At 56.0% G+C, this 27,391-nt stretch overlaps 9 protein-coding genes across 9 annotated transcripts; 5 read left to right on the top strand and 4 right to left on the bottom strand.

Moving 5' to 3' along the window:
• The first annotated feature begins 1,508 nt into the window (after positions 1-1,508).
• On the top strand, positions 1,509-2,852 carry C8Q71DRAFT_791736 (uncharacterized protein). Its single transcript, XM_047925378.1, has 8 exons — positions 1,509-1,601; positions 1,655-1,745; positions 1,857-1,997; positions 2,057-2,072; positions 2,130-2,175; positions 2,230-2,267; positions 2,334-2,654; positions 2,719-2,852. The coding sequence occupies exons 3-7, from the start codon at positions 1,871-1,873 to the stop codon at positions 2,614-2,616; spliced, it is 510 nt and encodes a 169-aa protein (XP_047772617.1). The 5' UTR covers positions 1,509-1,601; positions 1,655-1,745; positions 1,857-1,870; the 3' UTR covers positions 2,617-2,654; positions 2,719-2,852.
• A 454-nt stretch (positions 2,853-3,306) lies between these two features.
• C8Q71DRAFT_448727 (uncharacterized protein) lies at positions 3,307-5,237 on the top strand. The gene is made up of 5 exons (XM_047918608.1): positions 3,307-3,735; positions 3,808-3,883; positions 3,936-4,671; positions 4,735-4,850; positions 5,056-5,237. The coding sequence occupies exons 1-4, from the start codon at positions 3,524-3,526 to the stop codon at positions 4,788-4,790; spliced, it is 1,080 nt and encodes a 359-aa protein (XP_047772616.1). The 5' UTR covers positions 3,307-3,523; the 3' UTR covers positions 4,791-4,850; positions 5,056-5,237.
• Positions 5,115-7,300, bottom strand: C8Q71DRAFT_863540 (uncharacterized protein; the record flags this gene model as incomplete). Its single annotated transcript, XM_047928183.1, has 8 exons — positions 5,115-5,219; positions 5,278-5,442; positions 5,512-5,660; positions 5,721-6,042; positions 6,474-6,572; positions 6,643-6,816; positions 6,896-7,071; positions 7,135-7,300. 8 exons carry the CDS (start codon positions 7,298-7,300, stop codon positions 5,115-5,117), a joined length of 1,356 nt encoding a protein of 451 aa, XP_047772615.1.
• A 1,096-nt stretch (positions 7,301-8,396) lies between these two features.
• Positions 8,397-10,443, bottom strand: C8Q71DRAFT_791721 (uncharacterized protein). The gene is made up of 14 exons (XM_047925377.1): positions 10,417-10,443; positions 10,225-10,360; positions 10,126-10,160; positions 9,902-10,061; positions 9,876-9,878; positions 9,713-9,774; positions 9,566-9,663; positions 9,413-9,503; positions 9,141-9,281; positions 9,068-9,083; positions 8,960-9,008; positions 8,874-8,905; positions 8,505-8,814; positions 8,397-8,439 (listed from the first exon to the last, which is right to left on the bottom strand). The coding sequence occupies exons 2-13, from the start codon at positions 10,269-10,271 to the stop codon at positions 8,517-8,519; spliced, it is 1,032 nt and encodes a 343-aa protein (XP_047772614.1). The 5' UTR covers positions 10,272-10,360; positions 10,417-10,443; the 3' UTR covers positions 8,397-8,439; positions 8,505-8,516.
• Positions 10,444-12,222: 1,779 nt separating this feature from the next.
• Positions 12,223-13,962, bottom strand: C8Q71DRAFT_863538 (uncharacterized protein; the record flags this gene model as incomplete). The annotated part of the gene is made up of 10 exons (XM_047928182.1): positions 12,223-12,508; positions 12,583-12,614; positions 12,677-12,725; positions 12,793-12,808; positions 12,862-13,069; positions 13,280-13,405; positions 13,472-13,552; positions 13,602-13,762; positions 13,829-13,863; positions 13,916-13,962. 10 exons carry the CDS (start codon positions 13,960-13,962, stop codon positions 12,223-12,225), a joined length of 1,041 nt encoding a protein of 346 aa, XP_047772613.1.
• A 1,134-nt stretch (positions 13,963-15,096) lies between these two features.
• C8Q71DRAFT_799847 (Homocysteine S-methyltransferase) lies at positions 15,097-16,444 on the top strand (the record flags this gene model as incomplete). Its single annotated transcript, XM_047925921.1, has 4 exons — positions 15,097-15,162; positions 15,226-15,368; positions 15,465-16,205; positions 16,231-16,444. The coding sequence occupies 4 exons, from the start codon at positions 15,097-15,099 to the stop codon at positions 16,442-16,444; spliced, it is 1,164 nt and encodes a 387-aa protein (XP_047772612.1).
• Positions 16,445-16,750: 306 nt separating this feature from the next.
• On the bottom strand, positions 16,751-19,920 carry C8Q71DRAFT_844110 (kinase-like protein). Its single transcript, XM_047926583.1, has 8 exons — positions 19,764-19,920; positions 19,632-19,702; positions 19,252-19,568; positions 19,099-19,190; positions 18,894-19,048; positions 18,761-18,839; positions 18,628-18,710; positions 16,751-18,572 (listed from the first exon to the last, which is right to left on the bottom strand). Exons 1-8 carry the CDS (start codon positions 19,857-19,859, stop codon positions 16,922-16,924), a joined length of 2,544 nt encoding a protein of 847 aa, XP_047772611.1. The 5' UTR covers positions 19,860-19,920; the 3' UTR covers positions 16,751-16,921.
• A 15-nt stretch (positions 19,921-19,935) lies between these two features.
• Positions 19,936-21,489, top strand: C8Q71DRAFT_791674 (uncharacterized protein). The gene is made up of 4 exons (XM_047925376.1): positions 19,936-20,585; positions 20,656-20,819; positions 20,880-21,053; positions 21,168-21,489. The coding sequence occupies exons 1-4, from the start codon at positions 20,240-20,242 to the stop codon at positions 21,279-21,281; spliced, it is 798 nt and encodes a 265-aa protein (XP_047772610.1). The 5' UTR covers positions 19,936-20,239; the 3' UTR covers positions 21,282-21,489.
• A 2,090-nt stretch (positions 21,490-23,579) lies between these two features.
• C8Q71DRAFT_799845 (glycoside hydrolase superfamily) lies at positions 23,580-26,908 on the top strand (the record flags this gene model as incomplete). The annotated part of the gene is made up of 10 exons (XM_047925920.1): positions 23,580-23,775; positions 23,846-23,982; positions 24,039-24,221; positions 24,271-24,333; positions 24,383-25,105; positions 25,160-25,456; positions 25,507-25,666; positions 25,722-25,779; positions 25,908-26,637; positions 26,687-26,908. The coding sequence occupies 10 exons, from the start codon at positions 23,580-23,582 to the stop codon at positions 26,906-26,908; spliced, it is 2,769 nt and encodes a 922-aa protein (XP_047772609.1).
• Positions 26,909-27,391: the final 483 nt, after the last annotated feature.

Raw genomic sequence — 27,391 nt, 5'->3', positions numbered from 1 at the left:
ACGAGGCTCGACTCACGCCGCAGGATCCATTTTCAGGGTGAGTGGCGCATCGCTAGAATGACAGTGAAAGTAAGGAAACAGGGCCCGGGAGCCTCCCTGCAGTTGGCACGTCGTCGGCGGCGTCTTTGATGCACACCCAGATGCCGGACAGATGACTTGCAGATGGCAGTTGAATAGAGTTGAATTTAGCCACCGGCGGCGACCATAGGCGCACGCGCGATCCTCGGCGCCGGCGTCTTGACGGTGACAGCGCTTGTAGGCCCTTGGACAACGCTCACTATTTACTTACAACACCACGACTGTAGAAGCTACACTCCGAATTGGCGAGTACCTAGTTCTTGAGAATGCGTGAGCGCAGACTCTTCGCCACCTCAGCTGCGAGCTGATGCGGCAATTTCGAGTAGCTCGCGCATGCGAACTGTGCAAAAGCAGTGCAATTTCATCGTGAGTTGCTCAGCCTTGGTTTTGTCGGCGTGTGGTATTCTGTTGAGATGACCGGAAGCGGTACGTTGAACATATTTGCGAGTCGTATGCTAGCACGACTAAAGGCCGACACACTGTGAGCCTGAGTACGTCTTCCGTTGACATCCAACGGATCATCCGCTTATATGATCTCATAGAGCTTTCAGTAGGCTCTGTCTAGGCCTCAACGTCTCGTTCTGATCAGTAGTGACAGCCATACCTGAGGTGTCCCGGCGGTCTGACGAGAGAGACCTGCAGTACAGCTTCGCTGTTCGGCGACCTACTATCTCGACGCTAGAAGCCTGAGTAGTGAAACATCGGCAAACTTACTTCAAGCGCCTCTGCTCAGTGCTAGCTCCTTATGTCATAGAGCGGTCTCGCAACCAACTCGCAGCATCGGATGCCTTCAACCTTCACCGTTCATCTGCCTAACTACCACACATCATGAGTGCTTCAGTTGAGCAGTTCACAGTCAGCATTCTTCGTTCTACGTGCGTACTTCGTAATACCCTCTGTCCGAATGTTGCATACTGAGTGACCTACAGGTTCTTCGATAACTGCGTCCTGATGGCTGCTATCGGTTGGTTTTCGTATTTCTCGGGAGAGTGCTCAATATAACGTCTACCCCAGCCTCCTATACATTCGATCGCTGTATCTGCTCTGGACGTGAGATTGATCTCATATGGAGCCGTGGCTATTCGTTGGTCTCGGCTCTCTACGCACTGTTAACAGCGTTGACCATCATTGAATTGTGCATGTGGGGTGTTCAAAATCTCATGTATCTGGATTGCAAGGTAGGTGGCTCATAGTAACTCGGTTACGTGCACAACTCCCTTGGTGGTTCATAGCTCACTAGTGTTGGACATAGAGGTAACGTTACCCAGTGCATACTCTTTACGAATAAATACTGACAGGAACACTGATCAGAGCGGTTCCCGATGCGACTGCAGGACAAGCCATCACGGCTAGCTACGATGCACTTATAGCTGGTCAGTGTCACCCCCATTTGCTTCACTTCAGAACACACTGATTGCGTCCTAGTTATCGCTGCGTTACGTGTCTATGCTATCAACGACAGGGATTGGCGACTATCTGCCCTTGTCTTCCTATTATTCATTCTACGCAGTGCTTACGACCTGGTGAGTACTCATCAGCCTCATTCATCGTCTGATGAACCAGTAACACCTCGCAGTTTGAGGGTATCAATTTGTTTGCCGTTAACGTCCCTCCACCCATCGGCTGTGTAGATGGTGTTGCCTCCCCAGTGTCTAACCCGTTCGTATCTGGAGTTAAATGCATCTTGTAACATAATTGATCACCCTGTTCGTTTTTAGATGTCCGTGTCTTAATCGATGAGAATGTGTGCGGTACAAGCTCATATTGAGCTTGAACAGTCTTTATTGCGTCGATGGCTGCGTCGATGGCTGCGGATGCTATGGTGTTCATCGTTACCTGGCGACGCACCTACCATGTGGTACGAGGGTTCCGTCAGGTGAACATTAAGACGTCTTTGAACTCATTATTGTTGCGAGACGGTCAGTTCGTGACGCGCCTTCCTCCATGCGATATATGGAGCTGATCACTCACTACACAGGAGCAATATACTTCATGTACGTATTGTCGGACTATACTGTCCCTGTTGTACTAAACAGCGAGCTGTTCATCAGATGGATTCTCATCGTGAACTGCATCGTCATGATCACGAATTTGGCGGTATGCTCTAAGAGTATGATGTCGCTCTCGTACCTAACGTCACCGCCTTTCCAGCCCATCGATCAAAGAGTTCCTGAACCTGTTACCATTCCGTAAGTCATCTCATCCACGACTCAATGACTCCGCTGTCTCACAAGACGCTTACTGCCCATCTGCAGAATATCAACCATCTTACTCTCCCGCATGCTCCTCAACCTTCGAGAAGCAGGCCTTCGCACTAATGTTCATGGCGCGCCAGTCTCTTCCGACACCCTCGGCGCGTCCCAGTCAGCGACCATATCTGACCTAGACTTCTCGCCGCGGGGTGTTGATGCATTTGGAGCCAGCTGGAATGACGATGAGGGTGTGGGCATGGACGAAGGCGAGATCGTGGATAACGACGAACTGGAGCTGGAGATGATGGGCAGCGAGACGACGAAGATCGGGTCGGCTGAACCGTAGGACGTGCGCTTGGAGCTGTCCTCCACTTGTGTAGTAGTCCTGTGCGTCCAATTCACCTCAATCTCCAAGTTTGAACATTCTAACCTTCGCCATTTTAACCCACGATTATATGTGCTTGTCAAGGACAACACTACACTATCGTATTTGGTGTGGCGATGTAAGTAGACAATGCACGTCTATTCCCGCCGCGCAGACCGGCACATAATTCACCGCCGGTTGAGCTGCATCGGCGCCGCGTAAGCAGAGTCAAGTACAGCACGTAGCGTGTATGAGAGTACCTCTCGGCCATGCGGCGTGACGGCGCAAACCTGGGCAGCCACCGACGCGTCTGTGACGGTCTGTGACGATCCATCGGCATCGCCCGCCCAATGCCGTGCGCGAGCTGCCGACGCGTGACGCCGCCGCGTCGCCTTCCCGCCCATCGCCTCCGTCTGCGGCTCGCGCGTACACTGCTCACCGGCTTCCGCACACATTCTCACTGCTCCCAGGCTACCGGCGACCGCAGACTGGTCTGCCTGGTCCAGACATCCCTCATGTGGAAATACTGAGCGCGTCCCGGCCAGGGCAGCCTCGAGGACGGTCCCATCACCTGCCTCGTACCTGTATGCGGTCCACTACGTCCAATCGCGTTTTCCTTCCTATCATGCGACCTCTTCCGACCTCTGGAGCGTGTACACAATCCTCGTCGGGACCCGGGCTATGACAGGCCTCATGCGCGAGCGAGGCGCTGCCGTGTCTTATCACATCCTCCATCGCCTATGGATTGGAGGCCGCACTCGCACTGGTAGATCTTCAGAGCACATCATACTCTTCTCTCCGACGCAGCAGCCTCTGCTCTGCGAAGACCTATCGGGACAGCCTTCCCTGGTGCTGGGTTTCTTCTAGGGCATAAGTACTGGGCCAGACCATGGCTACCGCGCTGCACATCAACACCATCCACGACATCATCTCCGCCGTCGAGCAGAGCGACTCCTCTCATGGCATCTTTGCCTCCAGCTCCTCCATGCGCAGACGTGCAAGATATCTCTCCTCTGAGGCACATACACTCCATTCAATGCTCAGATTCCGCGGAGAGATGGGCACGACGGACAGGGCAGAGTACGAGTATTTGTACGATCAGTGCGTGCTAGATCTTTGACCACCACTGCACTTCGTGCTCATTGCTCTCGATGACCGTGGTGGCGCGAGAAGCTACCAACGAGCTGCATGCGGTCAGAACGCAAGGTCCCAACTCGAAGCAGCCCAAGACCTCTGGTCGTTCGCCCTCGTACGTACGACCGTCTCCCTTCCTCCTAGCCCCACTCACCTCTTCACCCCAGTACCAAGCCAGAGACACGTCGCACAGCCTCATCACCGAAGCCGGTCGAAACCATCGCACCCGCGACACGTCGAGGAACCCGCCCCGCGCGCCCGTCGTCCCACCCGACACTCACCAGCACCAGCACGTCAGTGCGCCCGTCATCCCACCCGACACCCAATTACATACTCAAAACGGGCAACGGCGACAGGGCACCCCAGCCCCGCCCGAGATGCGACAGCACCAGCATGTCTTCAACGCGCCCGTCGTCCCGCCCTCAGCGCAGACGCAGACGCAGACTCGGACACGGCGACACGGAGACCCAGAGGGCACGTTCGGGCCAGTCCCCGTCGTTCCGCCCGAGACCCGTCACCACCGACAACGCTCCCCCGCCCCCGTGGTCCCCCCTCCTATACCGGTCGCCCCGAACGACGCAAGCGGATACGTATCTCGAGCTCACCTCCGCCCGCCTCTTCTCCCGCAGCTACAGCATGCGCCTGTGGTCCCGCAGAGCAGTAGCCGGGCGGACGCTCAGTCGGCAGCGCGGGCTCCGTCAAACGCACCCCAGGGAGACCGGCAGAGAAGTCGGGCTACGGGCAGACAGACGTCGTATGGCCACCGCGTGCCCACAGGTCATAGCATGCCTCCGCCGCCGCACTTCTTATGGCCCCCTCCGCCACTGCCCCCGCAGCCTCTGTTCGCGCCTATGCCGATGTCAATGCCGGCGATGGTACCCGTGTTGATGATGCAGCCCGCATGTACGTGTGGCACCAAATTCTTAGATGTATGCGCGCTGACGAGTGAGTCGCGTTCGTTCGTAGATCCACCGCCGGTTGGAGATGGGTGGGCGTATCAGGCCATACCCAAGCCGCGATAGCGGAAGGGCCCCCTAGTCCCTGTTTGCGCAGGCTGATGTCCCGGCTTGTGGGCTTCTATCGTGAGTGGTAACGTTCTCTCGATGATACGTGCAGTTGTGGGCGGCTCAGATTGACCGCTTCGCGTGAAGTGCGGCATGTCAGTGGCGATGCATCGACTAGAATCGCCGTTCTCCGCATCGATGTCCGTTGGGTTAGATGAGCGGTCGAAGAACGATCATAGTTTACTCCGCCCTCGATGCGAGGTCGCTAATGGTACAAAAACAGTTCCCTACTCGGTCTACACTTCGAGCCAGTCATCGTACACATCCCACTCCCACCTCCGCTCACAAGACGCTCCACGAGACGTGCACCGCCGCAGACTTCTCCACCGACTTCACGAAATACTCGAGCGTCGTGCCCATATGTTCTTTCGCCCACGCATGGTGGCCCTGTCAACACACTACAGTCAGCGCGATGCACCCGAGTTATGAGGCCTGGCCTACTCACCTCGATGGACTCCCACCCAAGCAGTGTCCACGTCGTGCGGTCCGCCTCGGGGACCCCGCGCGCGAGCCCGCGGAAGACGGGCGATTGCAGGAGGATGGTGGTCAGCGAGGCTCTGTAGGCAGTGAACTCGTCGGGGTTGATTTCTTGCTTGAGGGTCACCGTCGACTGCGTACGCGTCCAAGGTCAGATTCATCTTGTCGGGATGTGGAAGGACTGCAGTGGGTGGGAACGTACGATCTCGGTGACGGGCGCGGTGAACACTTCGTTGGGGAGCTCCTTGAAGTGCAGGTTGTGCACGATCGCCTCGGAGGCGCTGATATCTAGGACGGCCTTGGACTGCGCGAAGCTTCCGAAAGCCTCCGGGCTCGTACCCTCGCGGAACTCTGTACGTTCAAGGTTTAGTGCCCTGCTTCATTCGCCCGTCAGGGGTTCGGGCTACGCACGTCGGAGCCAATACAGTCGCGCCGGGTCGTTCACCTGGAAGCCGTACGCCTGGCGCACAACCGCGTCGTCTGTCTTGGACGCTTCCTCGCGGAACACGGTGAACGCAGCGGAGTCGGAGGTGATCTCGGCTTTGACGGTGATGATGAGGAGCTCGACGGGGTGTGTCGACATCTCTGGCGATTCGAAGCTGACTCGGGGGTTGGTACAGATGAAGTGCGTTGCGGCGTATGCGTTGGTGTTAGTGTTGATGGCCTTCGCGAGGTCTTTTATGGCGAGAGGGTTGGGCACCGGTCTCAGACGGCTACTTCCTACTGAGGTGGTCTGTACACGATCAGCGCCGTCGGTCAACGTCAAACGCAGACGATCCGGGGCGCATCGTCATTGCTGTGGAAAAGAGGTCGAGAAGACCCCAGCAGGACTCCATGGATCGCCAGTGTGTTGGTTCTAGCTGATCGCCACACGCTGATTTAGGGGAGTGTTACCCAGTGGCCCGACGCCGTCGCTGGTACTCGCACTGCTTTCCGATCGTCTCGGAGGACGTCTATGCTGCCCGGTCCTGTATCGGCGACGCTCATGCTGTGACACGGGCTTCGCTCGCCGTACATACGCAGACTTTCTTCAGTGCTAGAACACCTCGACAATCAATTTTTACAGCATTCGTTGTTTGTTACATGCGCAACGGTGCTATCGTGCAGCTGCTTCACTTCATTATACAGACTCCGAGACAAAGATACGTGTAGAATCCGTCACACATGTTCCCTGAACGGGACATGCACGATCGTCGCGTTCGCCGCAACATCCCGCAAAGGCTGCAACAGCGCCCCATGCTTCGCAGCCCATGCCTCGTGCGCCTATGACGCCCGTCCTCAATCAGCTCCGTACACGCACCAGAAGTCCCACCGTAAGTAGTCGGGGACGCACCTCCTTAGAGTCCCAGCCGACGAAGACTAGTCCTGTAGAGACACCCTTATCCGACTTGATCATGGAGAACCATGGCGCATGCGCGGTGGGCTCCTTGCTCTGCGCGTCGACGACCGCTTGCTGGGCGGTTTTGTACTTGTCGATGTCTGCCTCGCTCTTCAGCTCGAGGACGACCTGCGCAACGGATCGTTAGGATTACTCGACGACGTAGCTTGTCGGTAGCTTGTGCGGGTGACAACGACTACATACTCACGATCTCGGTGATGGGCACGGACGTGCTCTTCTGGGGGAAGAGAACGGCGTACGAGTCACGCGGCATGTAGAAGGAGACGGGCTCCTCAGTCGTGATCTCCTTGATCTCTTTGAAGTAGTCGCAGAAGTCCGAGGGCCACTTCGGGAGGAAGTCCTTCGGCTCGATCGTATCATAGTCTGCTAGCAAGCATCAGTCTCGGCCCAAGGTGCGGAGGTATACAAGGTTGGGAAGCGACGTACGGATGAGCCAGTAGAGCATCTGGCTGTCCTCGACGGCGACACCGTAAACTTGCTTGGGGAGTCCGCCGATCACACATGCGTCCCGGAGCTTCTTGAAGGAAGGGTGGGTCGTGGACACGCCGTCCCTGAGCCGACCGACGACGAGTTCGACCGTAGGGAGGGACATGCTAGGCAAGCTCATGTTTAAAACAGACACGAGCGATGTATCGAACCTCGAGAGGGATTCAGCCTGGGCTTGCCATCAGCTAGAGCTCGTCGCGCTTCGTATATGCCACGACAGCCCGGCTTCATCATAAGTCTTGCAGAGGTGCACGGCCAGAGGCGGTGGGCACGAGCTCAGTCATCGCACTACAGTGGAAAGACGCACCTTGCGTGAGCGGTGCCGGGCTTGCAAGGAGAGCGCGCGCGAGGGCGGGTCTGACACAAGCCGCTGAGGCGCGTGGGGATGAGAACCGTACGTGCCAGTCCTGCGTGATCCACTTGTGCTTCTGTCGGGACCTAGGCTTCGGAAGACCCTGTTCAGAGTACTGGGCGGAATTGCAGACGCATACTTGTACAGACCATTGAAGGGATTGACTCTTCGGTCCCCATTTTTACGGAGTGTCCGTGCGTGCTTCTTGGGCGTCGTCCTGTCAGTTGATTGCTGCCGCTACCCGGGCACAGGAACTGATTAATCATACGCTCGATGGTCACTGTTGACCAGAGGAAGCGTTGCAATCGCGCGTCTTTTAGCTTAGTCGTATCCCGCGCTTGCTGGCCGGCGCCCTAGGCCCATGGACCACGACAGTGTGACGGTGAGCAATGTACAACCGCGACATTTTTGCTGAGGTGTCTCATAAACATGGTGAGGTGGATAGAGATGAATGCGAAGTGTCCGTCTTGACACGAGTGTGCTTTGGTATGAGTGCTGGCTGTAGGTTCGCCGCACCAGCACGAATTGCCTTTCCTGGAGGATTCGTGGCTGGCACGTGACTCAGTGTGCAGTCCTGCCGCTGCGACTTCAACTTGGCCCGGCGGTGGCTATATTCAACTGACATCTGTCCGGCATCTGGGTGTGCATCAGAGACGCCGCCGACGACGTGCCAACTGCAGGGAGGCTCCCGGGCCTTGTTTCCTTACTTTCACTGTAATTCTAGCGATGCGCCACTCACCCTGAAAACGGATCCTGCGGCGTGAGTCGAGCCTCGTGCTTCATGGGCCGTCTGTGAAGCGCACTTTGGATAGCCTTGTGGTAGCAGTACTACTGTAGATCACCGTCATGCCTGAGTTCTTCAAACCAGAGCCTGTGCTGCTCGATTGGTGGCCCTAGAGCGTAGACGTTCTTTTGTTTCCATGAACACGATCACGAAGAAGTCATAATGGTTCGAGACGCACTATTTGCTTCAGTTTGTCAACTCGTACCGCTCGTCGTGCGCAGCCATTTCTTCCAGATACTCTGGGTCTCCTTCGGCTAGAACATCATTGCCGATGCCCGTCTCCCCATCGTAAGACGAGCCCAGCGCCAAAGACCCGCCCAGGGTGCCGAGGACGCGCGAATCGAACTGAAGCTCCGAAAACGAGAGCCGTGAACTGAAGGCGGAGAACGACGCTGCGCCCAGTTGGCGGCCATGCGGGATCATGAGCTGAAGCGCGACACGTCGAAGGTTGAGGATAAATCGCGAGAGAAGGATGGCTTCAAGTCTGCGATGAAAGAGTTCTTCGACTGTCCAAGCTGAAGAAACATTAGAACTAGGACGCACGCGAAGACAAATCCGGGAGCGCCTGCCAGTGCCTTGATAGCGGACTTTCAGCTAGTGAAGAAGGGAGAGTGAGCGAAGACACATACGGTCACATATTGGCCGACGGAGGCAAATATCTCTAAAAAGAACATCAGGCTATAAAACAACCAACACTTAGCATATGTCCGACGCCACAAAAACGCGGCATGCCTCACCCGAAGTAGACCGTACCTACGAAGGAAGCTTGTCAGACATCGAGCGCGACATAGTCTCAGAGTGGTGGCTCACCATCTCGTAGCAGAAGGTACGTCAGGGAGACTTCCTGATTATTCTCTCTTGCAAGTTTCTTCAAGCCGTAAGTGTGTCGCCACGTGCTGAGTAAGACAAGTAACTCGGCTACAATGAAGCAAGCGTTTCCGATGATGGAAACTGAAAATCGCACAAACACAAAGTACTTCAGTCCTGCTGGCACCATTTGAAGTAATCCAAGCCTCTACGTACACCTAAGGATAACGCCAAGGATGAGTAACATTAATGGAACGGGGTGATGCATAGATACTACTTAGAATATATACCCAGCTGACTAGGATAAACGACGCAGGCGTTGATGGGAGGCGGCAAGAACTCCGTCGTAAGAACCACGCAGTAGTACTGTGCATGTAGTGAGTGATTTCAAATGACACGTATTGAGTTGCGGAGAACATAAGACCTACAAGCGTGCTCGCAAAGGACACAACAGACAGAGAGAAGACGAGAGTGGGCAAGCGCCCATCGTGTCCGTTGATAGCATAGATACGTAGAGCCGCAACAGCTGTATGGGGGAGCTCAGCAATGTGGTATCCTGGTGAATGCCGTCATACCTGCGACCGTGAGCACTTGAACCGAGCTAGCAAGAGCATAAGCCATGTTTGTAATGTAGGCACTGAATGAAGGCCATGCACGATGTCAGCGCCCGGAGGTAGTATCCGAGTCGGACACCAGAAGTTTGACACATACGGCTACTGAATTTATAAGAGCAGACTCGGCGCAACATAGCAGTGTAACGCACCTGGCATTCAACGAGAGGAACCTGCACTATATACAACACATACACGGATAAAGTCGACAAGTGAAGCGTTATGAACAACGCCGTGACTCCTGAAAAGCTTCGGCGCCATATGTGGTCGATCTGGTCCCCGAGAGTGATCGCAACGTCAAACAAGTACATCGCTACCACCGGTTCCGCCACAGACATTAGTGACCCGCCGCCGCATAGAACGAGCCCAATGCTCACCAAACGCAGCAATGTTGCAACAGTTCTGAAGATATCTGTGCAGTGACATCTGGATATCAGACAAACTGTCTTAGTCTTGTGAGTACTCCGGATACGCACTGCTCTTCTATCACAAAAGTAACTGCAGCGGTTATACTGTCCGACATGGCTCTGGGATGCGTGCCGCGGCGGGCGAGCGTTCAAGCTGTTCAAGGTGGGCTGTGAACCCAATACTTATGTGCACCGCATCTTTATGCTATTGAGTTTCATGAACAGGGGCTGGCTCCAAGCGGTTGGGAGCATTAAGCCTACCGAAGACGCAGTGCGACCCAATGATTAGCTTAAGGAGTTCAAAAAGGTCGCAAAGTTCACGAACCTACAATGCCATCGGATCATCATCGCAACAAACCTTGATAACGAGGAAGCATAAGTATCGTCGATCCCCTTTCGGAACGTGGAGTCTGACGCGGCGGTGTCAGTCAAACACTGCACAAGTCTGATGACGTCATCAAGGAAGGTACCAACAAAATGCGAGGGCAAATATTTGAGATCGCGGAACGACCTTGTAGTGAGTATACTCCTCGACAAAGGGTAGAAGCTTCTAAGCCCGAAGCGAGCTCTACGAACGACAGCGTAATACTGGTGGTACGTGAGCTTTGGATATGTAATTTTAGCGTGCGAGGGTCGGCGTAGAACTCGGGTTTACTTGAAGATTTACTGGTGAGTTCGTCATCACGCGGCAGGTTCCGTCGACCTGAGGTTGATGCAGTCTTCTAGGAAGCTCATAGTGATGATGTTCGTCCACTATAGTATACAACGAACCAGGTAAGCGAAAGTCTGTCGGAGTCTGTGTGAACGCTCATCACATACCTTTTTGTCCGGCTGTAAGTAGATCTCTTATCACGACGACGACGCTGAGAAGGTACTCACCGCATAAGCATATATGCACACATCCATACCACCTCCTGTTACATTTCGATCCGAGCACTCCGCGTCTCATTGTCACCACTTACAGAATACGGGAACAAGTGACTTCTTGAGGAATTAGGCGTAAATGATACTCACCATTGCGCTGGCCTACCGCCTTACAGATAACCCTATGACCTTGCAGCAGATGCGAGCAAATCATCTCGGGACTCCCCCAATATCCTCCATTTTGATCCTCGTCGTCGCAGCCTTCATCGCCCGTGTCTTAGTCGCCATTGTTGTCGTCCAAACCAAATGCAATAGTGGCACCGAATGCATCTACCGCTCTCGAGAAGTCTATCTCAGACGGATGTATCGAGGCGTCGGGACCGGAAACAGTGACATTGGTAGCAAGGTTTGCTTCTCGCAAGTTGAGAAGTATGTGAGAGAGAATGTCGGTCGTAAGTCTACCATGCATGAGCGGTGAGCCACCAGGTAACGTCGCTTGAGGGAACGAGTGGACGAACGCATATGTCGGGTATTCAACGCCGTAAAAATTTGCCAATCCAACGGTGCATTCACGTCTTCCAGGGAAACGAGACGTATCACACGGCGCGTCCGCAATAGCATCGGAAACGATAGAGGTGGCCAGTGGAGCCCTATCAATGCGTCTCAGCGTTAATGATGTTGTCATGGGAGGCAAGACGCAAACAGCTATAAATCAAGGAGTCGTATAACGAGTCATTCTGCCACTCGGTTACCAAAGCCACGGCGGAGGGGAAACGATAGGTATGATAGTGATGCTAGTGAACTGTGGTTAAGCTTCGGTCAGCCAGCCGTCCTCAGGGAGCTGCGAAATACTCACTATGTCATAGATACACCGTAGACGGAGTAAAGTGGACGCAACATGTACCAATTATGTACCAATACGGAATTGCCTAGCGCTGTACTTGTGAGCAAGAACAATAGAATAGGCTCTGGATGGGAGTTCCCGACAGGGATGCCCACCGCGCAGCTTAAAGCTGTCTGGACTACCAGCGCTATATATCTATCGGTGTCGTCGGGATTGCAATCATCGTAGGAAGACATTCAAAATCTCATTGGCTGTCATGCGACGGTCATACTGAACCCTTCACAACAAAGTTCTACGCACCGCCTCGCGAGGGGCACTCACATAGCACCATACGACGACTAAGGTCGGAACGGGTGGCGCTATCGCTGCGCGGCAACCTCCTTGATCTGGTCGGGGTCGTCTACATCCGTGCTCCCGTCAAGACTGCCCAATATCCCATCCGACTCTTCGTCGCTCGAGCCCAGCGCCAAGGAACCCCCAAGGCTCCCGAGGATGCGCGAGTTGAACCGTAGCTCAGACAGGTCGATGAGCGACCCGGAGGCAGATGTCGAAGATTCGCCTGCCCTTGGTCCTGCGGCGACTGAGAGTCGGAGTGCGGTTCGCCGGAGGTCAAGAAGGAAGCGGGAGAGGACGACGGTCTCGAGCCTGCAATGAACGACGTGTCAGAGTTGCTATCAGTTCAATCGAAGCGGCGTGCACAGCTGGAGGTCGAGACGTACGCAAATGTGAACCCCGGGACGCCCGCGAGTACCTGGTATTGGACGGCGGATGGGCTCAGTCGCGTGGTGAGAGGGGTGCGGGTGGGTGACTTACGGTTACGTATTGACCAATGGTGGAGAATATCTCCAGAACGAACAACATGCTGTTACGCGCCATCAGCTGTCCGACCGCGCCAGTCTAACGACCTACCACGCGAAAACGTCACTCACACGAAGTATATCGTACCTGCAAACGATTACCATCGGACTTCAGACACTGGGCAGTTCGCATATGCTCACCATCTCGAAGCATGAGGTACGTCAGCGAGACCTCCTGGTTGATCTGCCTAGCGAGTCTCTTCATGCCGTAGGTGTGCCACCAGGTGCTGAACAGAACGAGGGCCTCGGATGCAATGAAGCACGATGATGCGACGATGGACACTGTCCAGTGGGGCGAGAACGGGTGAGCTGCGGCGTTACTCGACTCAACGTGTAGAATCACGCACGTCTACACAACGTGCATCCCGTCAGTAAACATGAGGTGACACAAAGGAAAATGCCCTACTTGATGTATGTGCCCAGGTTGGTCGGGTAGACGGCGCAGCTATCGATGTAAGGCTGCAACGACTCTGTCGTGAGAGACGCGCAATAGTACTATCGTGATATCAGTGCATCCTGGTCAGCGGTGCCGTAATACCGCGACGAACCGGGGACGTACGGCAGTGCTCGCCAAAGTCACGAACGCGAGACAGAAGATGAGCGTGGGGAGCCGCCAGTCCCGCCCGTTGATGGCGTAGACACGGAGAGCAGCGATCACTATGCGCGGACTCGATGTCAGGGGAGTCTACACGTATGATGACAGTACGTACCTCCGATTGTGAGGCTTTGGATCAATCCAGCGATCCCGTACATTATGTCTGCAACCCAAGCACTTCACATAGACCACATTCGTCGTGAGCGCTCGGATCGGGATTTGGGAAAGCACATACGGCTTTGTTCACCATCAGTTCCGGCACCAAAGATGAGTATATGCGACGTACATGACATTCCGTGAGGGGTACAATGACGATGTACAGCACGTATAACGCAATGGTTGACAAATGGAGGATCGCGAACAATGCCGTTACTCCTGAAAACTTTCGCCGCCATATGAAGTCGATCTGATCACCGAACGTGATGGCACAGTCGTATAGGTAGATCGCTGTGAGGGGACGTCAATGAATGGCCGCGAACAGTGGTGTAGAACTCGAGTCAACTGGGCACTCACCGAATGCAGCGAAGTTGCAACAGTTCTGAACGTATCTTAAGGCGAATGTCAGCAGAGAAACAGTCGCCAACAACGACGAACACGCACTGACTGTTGACTATGGAGATGATTGCGGCGGTGGCATCGTCAGACATGACTTGTAGATGCGTGCGCGATCTCGCGACGGCGAGCTTCGCACACGCAGTTCTTATACTGTATTCGAGCTCCGACGAGTACGTGAAGAGCAATGCGCGCAAGAGTATGAAGTCAAATAGCACATGGCGCCAGGCGCATCATGGTCAGCTCAAGGCGCACTAACATGGTTAGATCAGGGCGTATCGCGAGTCCGTACAAATCCCCGGGCCTGCACGATGATAGTCTACATTGCCATCAGCTCACCATCGCGGCGACTGTTGACTAATAAGACGTACGCATTGTGACCACGGTATGGATGTTTCAGCAGATCCCGACGCTGTACGACCATCGTACGCCGTATGCATGCTCGCGGAACCTTACGGAGTTGCAGTGTAGCTACTTGTGAGTACCGCTCTGGGCCATGAGCAAGGTCGATGCAGCAGCTCGGAGGTCTTGCGCGGGCTGGGAAACCACGGATTGCCAAGAGCATGCCACGGGGCTCGGGCGTAGCGCCAGTAGATAGGGCGATAACCTCACTCCTCTCCTGGAAGCCATTGAACGCCTTCGCAGTGCCTGGTACGTACCTATGAGGACGGAGATGTGACCTTCGTCTGCAGGTGATTCAATGAGCCACTGCCAATGCGATGGCTCATTAAATCACCGCAGAAGTTTTCACGACGCGTTTATGACACCAAAGAAGGAACCTGACTTGCGCAGTCATTTGGGGGCAGGAGGGCAGCATACGGGGCTATGTGGGACGGACAGCCATTCCGAGGCGTACACACCGCTGGTCCGATGATTGTTGAACCTGTCAGTCAAGCCGCCAGAAAACGCGTCTCCGCCATTAGAATTTTGAATTCAACAGCCAAGCCTCCTTGGTCATTCCGAAAGTGTTGCATCCCCTTGCGGTAGTAGTATGCCGTGTTGAACGAGACGGGCCTGCAGGCGAGTGGGAGACGACTTGAGGGAGAGGTCGACGTCCAATGACAGGACCGTCCATCGTCGTCGACGCGAAACGGACTTTACGGTGTGACGCGTATCACGTGCGAGATGACGGGAGCGCGTCGACGCGCCCGAGTCGGACGCGTCCACTTGCACCGCCAACTCGACGCCATATTGGCCGCCATACGACGACCACTGCCTTAATCAAAGCGATGTACCAACCGAGGATGAGCCATTCAGGGAGGAACGAACGGATTCTGGTGTTGGATGGCGGGCTGGTAAGTCAGGCTTAGTATCGCTACACACAGTCTGAGTGCGTACTAGCCACAGCGTACCTCTAGGGGACAACACTTGAGGAGCTCTTCCAACGAGATATATTTTCGCCGCTCTGGTCTGCGAAACCGGTTGACGAAGATCCCGAGGTCATAATTAAGGCGCATCTCGCTTTCCTGCGCGCAGGGGCGGACATCATCCTTACCTCTACGTGCGTCGTCTCTCCCAATTTCTTACCTACCATCTCTGATAGACCCGTGCGCGTTCGTGCAACTGCACGTCACTTTGATGTGTGCGGCGTCTGCAGCTATCAATGCGCCTTTGAAACCTTCGCCGCCTCGGGGTATACAGGAGAAGATGCCGTGAGGATCATGCGCAAGTCAGTCAAGCTCGCACACGAGGCACGAAGCCGGTTTTTTGAAGAACAGAAAGCTGATGGAAGACGAGAACGATATGTCAAGATTGCACTATCCCTTGGTCCCTTCGGTGCGACACTGAGTCCCGCACAAGAGTTCGACGGGTTCTATCCTCCCCCGTACGGCCCGAGCGGCTACTCGGACGCTCCGGGACAGAGCAACACGAACGCGTTCCCGAACACATCAGAAGGACATAGACTCAGAGCAGACTCTGTGGAGAGACTGGCAGAGTCTCACCTCGGGAGGCTGCGAGTCTTCGCGGACGACCCGGAGACGTGGGCGATGATCGACCTCGTTGCGTTCGAGACCGTACCGCTAAGCAGGGAGGTCAAGGCAATTCGGAGGGCAGTAGGGAAGCTGCAGAAAGGATTGGATGGACGGGGAATGGAGATGAAGAAGTGGTGGGTAAGCACCGTCTGGCCAGACGGGCGATATCCGGAGGAGCGAGAACCAGGCGGCGAGAGGGTCTCTCCCGGGGAGGTAGTGCACGCACTGCTCAATGAATATAACGCAGAGACCGTGGCCCAGGAAATACCAAGGCCCTGGGGAGTGGGCATCAACTGCACCTCGCTCGACCACCTCGCGCCGCTCCTCGCCGAGTTCACCGCCGGGATCCGACACCTCTATTCCGAGTTGCCAGCTACTCAATGGTACAAGCCATGACGGCGGTGACACATACGACGTCGTTCGGCGTGTCTGGGTGCCTACGTCGAACGGCAAGGGCGATGGGTGGGCTGCGAGGCTGTGGGAGCTGGCGAACATGACTGCTCAAGAGGAGCGTGTATGGGATGGCGTCGTGCTAGGCGGATGTTGCCGCACAGGGCCCGCGGAGATCGACGCGTTGGTGAGGAGAGTCTTGGACAGTGCATAGCGGAAGAACTCAGCGGATTGGTGTTGAGATGATAGCCTGCAGATGTATGCGACTCTAGTGTATTCGATACTAACAGATCACGGATGTATCACAGTACAAACCACTCAACGTACTCAACGAGAGGCCGGATACAGACTACGAAATCTTCCATTAGCACTGTGAGAACGACAGAGAGCGATACGAACACTGCTGGTAGGCCAAGACCACGCATAGACATAACGCTGGCTGGCAGGGCAATGCATTACCTAAAGCTTCACTGCAAGCTGGGATGCAACACGGAGCAGATGGTGAGCAGACACTACTCATGGTCGTGACAACATTCATATATGCAGAACTCCATGCTGGATATGCGATGTACAGATTGTGCAGGATAATGAAAACATCGTGAAGACGTGACAATAATTCATGAAGAAACGAGAACATCTAACACAGATAGGCAGAAGTGAATGTGAGTCAGTCGTTCAGGGAACATAAAGATCAAGGCCGCGATAAAGCCTTCTTAGCATCCTCGCTAGCCTTCATCGCCTTCGCGATGCTCGGCCGTACGCCCGCAGTGGCATTCGCCGCACCCGCACCACCGAGGGCACCCAAGCTCGCTGTCCGCGCCGGCGGCCTCGTCGCGCGCACTTTTTCTTTCTCCCTCTCCGCTGAGCTCATACCCTTAACAGTGGCGTTCGCTGCATGTAGCATCGTTATCGCTCGTAGCGTCGACGTCGCGCTCTTCCGCGGGGCGCGCGTCGCGACGGTGCCGGTGCTGTTGCTCGTCGTGATCTGCGTCGCGGTGCGCGTAAGGGCTTGGCGGTCGCATTTCTTGAGGAAGGGGGAGGGCAGGTTCTCCTCGTCCGAGAGGTCGTAGTCGGGAGCGGGGTGGCTCGTGGCTCCGTTTGTGGAAATGACACCCGACGAAGAGGTCCTGGCCGATCGTCCGGTGGTAGCGCCAGAGGCGGACGCGGTGGATGAAGTTGGCCGCGACCGCGACTTGCTGCGCGTTGATCCGGAGGGCGCCGCCGACGCTAGCCGGGGTGCAGGCGCCTCGAGCGATGGCCTCTGAGAACCCGCCCGGATGGATGGACGGCGGAGGCGTGTCGGGCGGACAGCTACTGTAGGCGAGGGGTGAGGCGTCCGTTCGTCCTCCTCTTCGTCTTTGCCCGAGCTTGAGCTGCTCCTGCGGGACGATGGCCGTGTATCAGTCTCGTACCCCTCCTCTCCCGGCGCAGGTTCCTCGTCCTCGTCCTCTTCGTCTCCCTCTTCCGCCTCGTCTTCTGACTCGAAGTCGAATATCTTGGCGAAGTTCAGTCCGACTCTCGGAGTGTTGACAAAGAGCTTTGCGAGCTCTGCTGGCGAAGGTGTCGCAACAGGTTCTCCAGTGGCGGTGAGAATGACGCCCTTCATCGCGCTCGGTGGTGCAATGTTCTCGGGGAACGACGGCGTCGTCTTCATCAACGCCGGCGGCCGAGGCGTCTCAAAGACGGACGATGCCCGTGCAAAGCCACTGGGAGTATGACGCACAGGTGTGTCCGCGATATGCGCAAGCGGCGCCAGCAGGTTCTTCACCTCCTCCAGCGGCGTCTTCCCCATCCCAGCACCCGCCCTCGCGCCCCTCCTCTCCTTCTCCTTCTCCACACGCTCCACGTCCGCCATCCTCCTCTCCAGCTCGTGCTTCACCCCCTCCAGGCGCGCACGCTCCGCCTCGACCTCGCCGGCCTGCGCGCGCACCCACTCCATGCGCTCCTCGACCGCCGCCCCCATCGCCTCACGCGTCTTCGCCTCCCACTCCGCCCACATTCGCGCGATCTCCTCCTCGCGCGCACGCACCGCAGCCATGATCTCCTCCTCGCGGCGCGCCATTCGCGCGGCGACCTCCGCCTCCTGCGCTGCGACCAGCGCGCGGAGCTCCTGCTCGCGGTGGCGCACGCGCTCGGCGAGCGTGGTCTCGAAGGCGGCTTTCAGGGAGGACTGGGAGGACTGGGCGGTGGCGAGGGAGGTTCGGAGGGCGGCGAGCTCGGTCTCTTTCTGGGAGAGCAGGGCTTGGAGGCTGTTTTCGCGTTGGGCGATGGCGGTTTCGCGTGCGGCGAGGTCGCGCTCTTTGGCGATGACAGCGCTTCGGTGTGACTTGACTTGGTTCAGGCTATGGAAGCAGATGTGAGTATGTAACAGTTGGTCACCGACACGAAGAGGCTTACAGCTTCTGCGTCTCGCCGACCTTGAAGGCGAGTTCAATTCGCTCGTGACCGAGGAGCTGTTGTGCAGACGGGCGCATAGCAGGCTATGCTCTCTCAGTACGAGGACAACGACCCTGCCGATACGCAGACTTACGTTGATATTCAGCATTGCCTTGATGACACTGGCAAGTGCAGGACTGTAGCCTTTGGGTAATGGAGGGATTCTCCCAGTCCTACGCTTCACTTCATGAACCCGTCATTCAGGTGCACCAGTCACATAGACTTACCTGATGAGTATGCTAAGCTCGGCATGTGTCTTCGCCTCGTGGAAGGGCGGCTTGAGCGCACATAACTCGTAGATGAGGCATCCTAGCGACCAGATGTCTGACTTGGAGTCGTAGGCTTTCTCTTGCATCAGCTCAGGGGACATGTAGTATGGCGTCTGTTCGAAGTGTCGGTATGAGGAATTTCATATGATCCACGCATACGTACCCCGACATAGGTGTTTGCGAAACTCGCCTGGGCGAGAGCCTTCGAAAGCCCGAAGTCGCCGAGCTTGACGAAGTTGTTCTCGTCGAGGAAGACTACAGCATGCGCACAGTACATGTAAATTCTCAGTGCATGAGAGACCAACAAACCACGCACCATTGTCTGGTTTCAGATCTCGATGCAAAATCTGTGGCCTACGCTCCCGTCCGTCATCCGCCCCGCCGCTGCTACCCGCACGTCCATGCCCATTTGGATGATGACAATGGTTGAGTGCCAGCAGAATCTGCATGAAGTAGTTCCAGATTGTGTCTTCGGGGATGGGGCGGCTCTGGCGCTGGGCTTGCTTGATGACGGAGGAGAGGTCGCCACCACCACAGTACTCCATGAGAATATACAGAATGCCGGCGTCCCGGTCGACATGACGGTCATGATAGCGTACTATGTGTTCGTGGTTGAGGTCCTTGAGGATGTTGCTGGAGACCATGATGTCAGTACGAGGCGGTCGAAAATAGGTTGGTGAAAAGGCAGCGACGCACACTTCTGAAACGATTTGTTTGCGGTCTCGCTCCGACATACGTTCAAAGTTGAGCTCCTTGCGTGCAAATACCTGCACCATGAGGAAGCACGCATAAGCTGAGCAACCAGGGAGAAGCTGGCAGAGCGCTGACCTGGCCATCGGATTTCCGCCTCACTTTCCTGATTATACCGAAGGACCCCGTTCCGATAACGTCGATAGATTCATACAAGTCGAGTGGAGAGGCCATTGCGGCAAGGCTTGAGCGCTGGGGTGTGTCGCGGGGAGGGAGGTGGTCGTAGTTGGGAGAGTCGTCGTCCTGATCTGGACCGGACAAACTCGAACCGTCGTGGCTCGCGTGCGTCACGTGGTCGCGTAACGCGTCTGTCACCCGCTGCTCCTGAGCATGGGCGCCTACGCGCTCCCAGGCAGTGATGGCCTCATACTGATGCGATCCTCGTCGCTCTCTTGTCATCCGACTGACGCCGTGTAGCTCGCTCGGCCACGGCGGGTGGTGTCTCGACACTCGATAGCTGCCCGAAGAATGTCTTGGCTGGAATAGCCCGCTTCCCTGCAGACCGTGTGGTCTATGCCGCGCACGGTGGGCCAGTCAGTTGTTCCCTTATCGCGATGAGCATCACCTCCCCCAGGTGTCTGCATCCCTTCTACAAGCTTCTACATCTCCGACTGCTAACTTGCCTGGGCCCATCAGTCAGCGCCTCGAGCCCTCGGGCTTATAAACCGAGACATGGATGCACAGACCCTGGTCTCCCCAGAACAGATCGCCCGCATCTCCCCCTTGACACAGAAGATATGCCTAACATTGTTGAACTGGTCATCGTCGACCTCAAGGAGGGCGTCGGCAAGGATGACCCCGTCTTCACGAAGCTGCGCGAGGGCGTGGCCAAAGGCGGGCTCAAGCGTCAGTCGTTCGGCTTCAGTGTCGAGCATCCCCAGAGGCTCTACTGGACCTTCTGTAAGCATGTTTTTCATCCGACATGTACAGCGTAACTGATGTCCGATGATCTGTTCGTCTGGGTCACTAGACTTTGAGAATGGTTTCGAGCCGAAGGACTTCAAGTGGCCCCAGGAGGAGTACGGTGACTACATTGAACAGCTCAAGACGATCGCCACCTCCGACTTCACGCGCTACTACTTCACCTTCCCGTCTTTCCCACATGAGGTCACGGCCGCACCCATCACCGAGACTGTATGCCTTCCCTTCCACAATATCTCCTCTCTCCTAAGCCGGTTTTGCCTTCTGTTCTAGGCACTCATCACTCTCAAGGCTGATGCCGATGTAGCCGCGTTCAAGGCTATCCAGGACGCCCTTGTGGGCAAGCTCAAGCAGGCGCCTGTAGTACAGGAGGCGGCGTACGCTATCACTACGGAGGCCGGGGCGAACCCTATCGTGCTGCTCTTTGTGGGCTGGCCTTCTGCCGAGGTGCGTTTCCGCTCCAAGTCCTTCGTACCCTCCTTCGTTGGGTGCGAGCGCGTTGTGAAATATTTGTCATTCTTGCTAAGCCTATGTTGTTCATGGCTCACCTATCCTCCCTAGGCGCATCAGGAACTGGTCTCCCGCCCCGAGAGCAAGGAGGTCATGGGAAAGTTGCACTCTTTCATCGAGAAGGGAGATGTCGCCCACATTCCGTACACCAACAAGGAGTACTAGGGGATTAAGTTGCCCGGACTTAATGCTCAGCACAGGGTGGGGTATACACCGCTCGAGGTGGGCAGGCCCTTAGCCTTCGCGGTACGAGAGACTGGGGAACAGGATGCGAAGGGATGCATCAGCTGAAGTTTCAAAGTTGTAATTCTACTATGGACATGTGGCATAATCCATCACATGGCAAATGCGCGCGTCATTGACCTCAAACCTATTTCCATGGCGAGAAGCTTGTGATGCTCCGTGTACACATGAGCCTTGCATTTCGTTGAGATAGCTTGTCGTCGCCTTGAGCTGCCAGCCTGGAATGAGCTCGAGGAGGCTCGCGATGTATGTGTGGCGGAAGCCGAGATACATTCCCACGCCACTATACAGCGATCTTCTCATCCGCTCGTCGCGTTCAACTTGACCTCAACCTTCTCCGTCAACGACCGCCTCGCCTCCGAGCCCATACTGTACCCGTCCCTCAACTTTATCCGTCCGATATGGCACAATACTCAATGGTCAACGGTACGGTCACCTTCCGCACGGACACGGACACCTGGAACGCCACAATAAACACCGTGCAGGCTGCGCTGCCTCGCCCCAAACGCCGCGTCCCAATCGAGGAGGACATATGGACCTCGGACGACATGATTACGCTCGTCATCTGGGCTCTTACGCTGCTCGACCTCTACGTGACGTTCTTCAAGCTGCGCTGGCGAGGCTTGCGGGGACCTGTCTGCGACCTGCGCGAGCTCGTGCGCGCGCATCAAGAGCCTGCGCATGCGCAGTGACCTGGGGTTGAGGAAGCGTCCTTCGAACCGAATCTGCGACTGTACTTGCGTTCAAGCTATATCGACTCTCATTGCATCGACTACACCCCGCGCACCTCGGGCTCCTTCACGGCAAGATTCGTCAAACATGAAGATCTCTATCTAGCTCTTGGGGATACAGTATTGGCCGGAGCCACACAACAAGGTATGGATTCGTTACTGATGATGCACACGCGTCGCTCATCGTACCATCCCAGACCTCACGCGATAGCGAAACCCACTCTTGAGACTACGTCACGCACCCCATGAAGACGGTCTTCGTATCCCAGATCCCAAACCTTGCCTGTCTCCGATGTCTAGCTTTTCTAGTATCTCTCCTTCATAAACTCTGGTCTGACATGTAACTGCGGTTCTGTGGACCCCATCCAACGCATCCCAAGTACACTCATCTGCTATCTTTCTGGAGTTCAACGTCACGAAACGAAGAATAACGGACATGCAACACAGTGAAGCATACGCAGTGCGCAGACTTTTAGTCTGGCTCATCTGTTCTGACGATTTGCGCCAGTTGCAGTCATATACTGTCCATCAATAAGCGAAGGCGCTGCGAGTGTTTGGTGATCACGGTTGCTTCCTTCAAGTTCCTTGTATGCGCGCATCATTGCAATGCTGTGTTGGACATTCGCCGTCTCCTTCATCGTCATGCTGTCTTGACAAAAACTACGCATGGCCGCCCATTACGCAGGCCCGAGTCGACTACTGACTCGGCCGCGGACCGTGTTCTCTTGCAGGTCTGACTGTCTTATCCTGTACCCACAGGGCTCTAAGGATCGCCGCCGAGTCCTCCCACAGCTTATGAAAAGCGACGGCCAATCTTAGCTATATGGAGCACCTGAGAATCCTTTGGAGCCTTGCAGGAAGAGCGTTGAGCGACACTGCGCGTGAAGTGCCATACTACGGCGTAGCTACGGCCTCAGCCCGCGATCATCTGATGCCAATTTGAACCCTCCTTCGCATTCCCGGTTCCGACGTCAACGTCACGGCGACCCTGCTTGCTTGTGGCGGCTTGGTGGCGGCCAGGTGGCGGCTAAACAATGCTGAAATTCATCATCGTCACCGTGACCCTGCTGACTGCTTTGCTCGTCCAGCATGATCCCACGAACATCTGACTGCGTAGCACAGGTAAGTATGTCTCGGTAACGTAGTCATCCAAATTCATCTCGTTCTCGGCAGGCCAGTGTTTCGGGATACTTACTACGGACTTTCACAGCCACACTCGAGCCGGTCCTTATAGGCGAGGATGCAGGGATTTCTGCGAACTTACCCACACCACCTCCGAATATAGACTACAAGCTTCCATCAATAGTAATTTACCAAAATTCTGCCGAGATCTGCGGTCCTCGGTGTCAGCGCAGGATGCATCCCAGCCGGTCATGGGGGCTCCCGACCGTGCCGTTGCTCACCATGCTTGTTCCTCCTCACTATATAAAGGCCCGTTGCCGGCTGTCGACGCTCCCAACATCGCTCCGAGTCGGTGACCCAACGCAACATGTGGTCCCTCAGAGCGCTGCTCGTGGCGAGCCTGCCGGCGCTTGTGCTCGCCGACGTCTACAGCCTGTCCGGCCTCACTTGGTCGCTGCACAACGGGAACGGCTCGATCGTCGTGCCCGCGAAGGTTCCGTCCCAGGCGCATCTCGACCTCTTAGCCGCTGGCGTTATCGAGGAGCCGCTTCTAGAGCAGAATGGTGAGCTTCTCTCCACTCCTACCTGTGGAGCTGTGCTGAGTCGCGGAACCCGCGCGTCGCGGTAACATAGAGTTCTATCAGCGGTGGATCGTGAATGAGAGTTGGACGTATACCGCTGACCTCACGCCGTTCACTCAATCTGTGCCAAAAAGCGCATCGGACAAGACACTTCTTGTATTCTACGGCTTGGACACGATTGCGAACATTGTGCGTTTCTCGTCAATCTTCCTGCAATGTCATGTAACTGAGCGTCTTTGTTGCAGACCGTTGCAGGGCATCCTGTTGCTTGGGTGGACAACCAGTTCAGGCAATACATCTATGATGTGACGGATCTCATCAACTCGCCCTCGGAGACGGATAACAACATCACCGTCGCGTTTGAGTCGGCCTATCTCTACGGGCTCAACGTGACCTCGATCACGTATGAGAACCCGCTCACGCCTGACGTAGGGTCCCCCTTCTTCTTGGTGAACGGTCCAGCTAAGTGTAGTCTAGTTCGAATATTCCGGATTCCGACAGTACCTCCGCAAGATTCAGTCAGACTTCGGATGGGACTGGGTGAGCACAGCATGAGCTTTCCTTCCTGTATGCGTCTGATCTGCTTCAGGGACCGGCGTTCGTACCTGCGGGGATCTTCCGACCCGCATACCTCGTCACGCTCACAGAAACACCCACTTTCGAGACCTCACCAGAGGCACCCGCCGCGTACCCGCTGCTCGCCTCCCAAGGCAGCGCGCTGCTCATCGACCAGACGTCAGTGGAGATCTTCAAGGTCGGGCAGACCGCGTACAGCACGCCCGACGAGGCCGCCGACTGGCTCGTCAACGTCACGCTCGGCGTGCGTTCGGTCCTGCAGTCGTACGAACCCTCGATCACGATCAGCATCCCGGACCTGGGTCTCAACAGCGGGCCGCTCGCCGTGCAGACCATCCCGGTGAGCACGGACGAGCCGACGTTCGTGACTGCGAGCATGGCCGTGCCCGAGGGCATTCCCCAGCGGTGGTGGCCTGCGGACCTCGGCGCGCCGGTACTGTACAATATCACGGTCACCCTCACCCTGGGAGACGTCCTCGGCGGTCCGGGTGACGAGGTGTCGTTCTCAGTACGCTCGGGCTTCCGGACGGTTGAGCTGCTACAGACGCCGTATAGCGAGGAGGATATCGTCAACCGGGGAATCACACCTGGCGACCAGTGGCACTTCGCGGTCAATGGACAGGAGTTCTACACGAAGGGCACGAATATCATCCCGTTTGACCCGTTCTATGCGAGGGTCTCAACGGAGAAGGTCAGGTGGGTGCTCGAAAGCGCGGTGCTCAGTGGGCAGAACATGGTAAGTTCTCTATTCCTCTTGGTAGATTGAGTTACGACCTCATTCCTTGACCAGTTGCGCGTCTGGGGAGGCGGTATCTACCAGCCATCCGACGAGCTTACGGGCGGATACGACTTCTACTCGCTCTGCGACGAGCTCGGGATCTTCGCATGGTCCGAGATGATCTTCAGCGACGCGACGTACCCTCTGAACGACTTCCTGCTCGAATCGATCGCACCCGAGGTGCGCGAGAACGTCCGGCGCGTGAACAAGCACCCGAGCAACGTGCAATGGGCGGGCGGAAACGAGATTGAGAACATCGTGATCCAGATTAACGACTCGGTCGCGAATGGGACGCATTATCTGGACGAGGTGCGTGAGGTGAGATCTATGGACAACGGAAGTGCTGATAGACCGAATAGTATGTGTACCTGTTCCAAGACTTCTTGTACGACCTCACCTACGACGTGCAGCAGTCGGTTCCGTACACCGACTGCTCGACGACGAATGGTGTCCTCAGCCTAGACCCTCTCGTGGAGAGATTCGCGAACAAGACGCCGGGATACATCTATGGCAACTCTGGTGAGCAAGGCGTGCGATAACTAAGAGGAGACAAGCCTCATCGGAACTTGACCAGAGCGCTACAACTATGATGCCTCGCAGGCGTTCAACTACAGCACGTACCCGGTATCGAGGTGAGCGCCAGCGTGTCATCTTAAACGTGTAATAGCCAACACGTCCGGATACCTAGGTTCGTCAATGAGTTTGGGTGAGTGCCGGTCGAGGTCCTGTTCAGTACCGCTTCTGAATCACCGGGATTTAGTTTCCATTCGATGCCCTCCATCTATAGCTGGGAAGAGGCTTTGACGTCGCCCGAGGACTACTACTTCAACTCGTCCACGGTCGTCGCACGCGATCACCACCCACCTGCAGGAAGCCTCGCCTGGCCGAATCCCAACGCACCGCAAGGCCAGGGCCAGATGACGATGGGCGTCGAATACTGGCTGCCCACGCCCAACACGGCTGACGTCTTCCAGACCTTCGCGCAATGGTGCTACTCCACGCAGATCTTCCAGTCCCTGAACATGATCTCCGAGATTGCATGGTACCGGCGCGGCGCGGGCCTCGGCGAGAACAACCTCGGCTCGCTCGTCTGGCAGCTGAACGACATCTGGCAGGCGCCGTCGTGGGCGGCGATCGAGTACAGTGGCCGGTGGAAGGTGCTCAACTATGGTATGGCCAGCATATACACGCCGGTGATCGTCTACCCGTTCTGGACGCCGGACAACGAGACGCTCCAGGTTTTGGTGACGAACGACAGGCCGTACCCGGTGAACGGGACGGCGCTGCTGACGTGGTATGACTGGGCGGGGAACGAGCTTCTGCCGATGGTGCACGAGTTTGAAGTTCCGGGGCTGAATAATACGGTGTTGATGAACTTGGAGGGCTTTGAGACGATCCTGCCGGAGGGCGCTACGCCTACGAGTGCGTGGATGTTGCTGAATGTGTCGGCGACGCTGGCCGATGGCCGGACGGTGTCCATGGAGTCCTACGTGAGTGATCCGTGACTGTGATCGTCGTCGTTGTCTGACCTCTCCTCAGTACACACCGACGTCGCTTGCGGACGTCGAACTCGTAGACCCGAAGGTCACCATCACCCCGGGGTCGGACTACACGTTCACACTGTCTGCTCAGGGTGGCGTTGCACCATATGCGTGGGTGGACCATCCTTCAGGAACTGTTGGCTACTTCATCGACGCTACGACTGGCGCGCCGTTCAATGGGTTCTATCTTGTGCCCGGGATCGACCGCACAAGTGAGTAACCTTACATCGGTTCGTTCTGACACTGACACCCAGGGTAGTCCAATTTGTGTTCAACACCGCACTGTCGAGTGTTACGGAGCCGGACCCAGCGGAGTTTGTGGTGAGGTCGGTGTGGAATAACACTCACATCTGATGAACAGGCACGCGTTCTATCGATCCCGTCTGTTCGCCGTGGACTATGCTCAGCCTGCAAAAACTTGTGTAGCGTACTCACTGAGTTATACAAGCTCGGATGATCTTTACGCGACATGCTTTTGCGTGACGTCCCCTCCAGCATTGCGTCCGTCGCGGTATCTGCTATGGACACTTGTACTTCATGAGTGCACTTCGTGACTTCCGTTCCTCTAATGGATCACTGACGTCTACTCGACTTAGGACATGAGAGATTCCAGAGGTTTGCTAGCTATGATAGCTTTCCGAGCATGCAACCGGCTACGCAGCGGCATAATCTGTGCGGGTGGCGAACGTTCTTTGGCGTTTGT

The sequence above is a fragment of the Rhodofomes roseus genome (genome assembly GCF_022264815.1).
Source record: "Rhodofomes roseus strain CIRM-BRFM 1785 chromosome Unknown C8Q71scaffold_43, whole genome shotgun sequence".
Lineage (NCBI taxonomy): Eukaryota > Fungi > Basidiomycota > Agaricomycetes > Polyporales > Fomitopsidaceae > Rhodofomes > Rhodofomes roseus.
The sequence above is the reverse complement of the archived record's forward strand: the minus strand, read 5'-3'. Positions and strand labels throughout refer to the sequence as shown.

Bases quoted from the DNA above. Each gene is read 5' to 3' on its own strand.
- C8Q71DRAFT_791736 (XM_047925378.1), top strand. From the start codon at position 1,871: ATGGCTGCGTCGATGGCTGCGGATGCTATGGTGTTCATCGTTACCTGG. The intron at 2,176-2,229 runs GTATGCTCTAAG...CCGCCTTTCCAG, and splicing joins TCATGATCACGAATTTGGCG to CCCATCGATCAAAGAGTTCC. The intron at 2,268-2,333 runs GTAAGTCATCTC...GCCCATCTGCAG, and splicing joins CCTGAACCTGTTACCATTCC to AATATCAACCATCTTACTCT.
- C8Q71DRAFT_448727 (XM_047918608.1), top strand. From the start codon at position 3,524: ATGGCTACCGCGCTGCACATCAACACCATCCACGACATCATCTCCGCC. The intron at 3,736-3,807 runs GTGCGTGCTAGA...TGGCGCGAGAAG, and splicing joins TACGAGTATTTGTACGATCA to CTACCAACGAGCTGCATGCG. The intron at 3,884-3,935 runs GTACGTACGACC...TCTTCACCCCAG, and splicing joins ACCTCTGGTCGTTCGCCCTC to TACCAAGCCAGAGACACGTC.
- C8Q71DRAFT_791721 (XM_047925377.1), bottom strand. From the start codon at position 10,271: ATGTCGGACAGTATAACCGCTGCAGTTACTTTTGTGATAGAAGAGCA. The intron at 10,161-10,224 runs GTGCGTATCCGG...GTCACTGCACAG, and splicing joins ACTTTTGTGATAGAAGAGCA to ATATCTTCAGAACTGTTGCA. The intron at 9,282-9,412 runs AGTATCTATGCA...TGCGATTTTCAG, and splicing joins GCTGGGTATATATTCTAAGT to TTTCCATCATCGGAAACGCT.
- C8Q71DRAFT_844110 (XM_047926583.1), bottom strand. From the start codon at position 19,859: ATGGCCTCTCCACTCGACTTGTATGAATCTATCGACGTTATCGGAACG. The intron at 19,703-19,763 runs GTCAGCGCTCTG...CTCATGGTGCAG, and splicing joins GGCGGAAATCCGATGGCCAG to GTATTTGCACGCAAGGAGCT. The intron at 18,573-18,627 runs GTAAGCCTCTTC...CTGCTTCCATAG, and splicing joins GTCGGCGAGACGCAGAAGCT to CCTGAACCAAGTCAAGTCAC.
- C8Q71DRAFT_791674 (XM_047925376.1), top strand. From the start codon at position 20,240: ATGAGCATCACCTCCCCCAGGTGTCTGCATCCCTTCTACAAGCTTCTA. The intron at 20,586-20,655 runs GTAAGCATGTTT...CTGGGTCACTAG, and splicing joins GAGGCTCTACTGGACCTTCT to ACTTTGAGAATGGTTTCGAG. The intron at 20,820-20,879 runs GTATGCCTTCCC...CTTCTGTTCTAG, and splicing joins CCGCACCCATCACCGAGACT to GCACTCATCACTCTCAAGGC.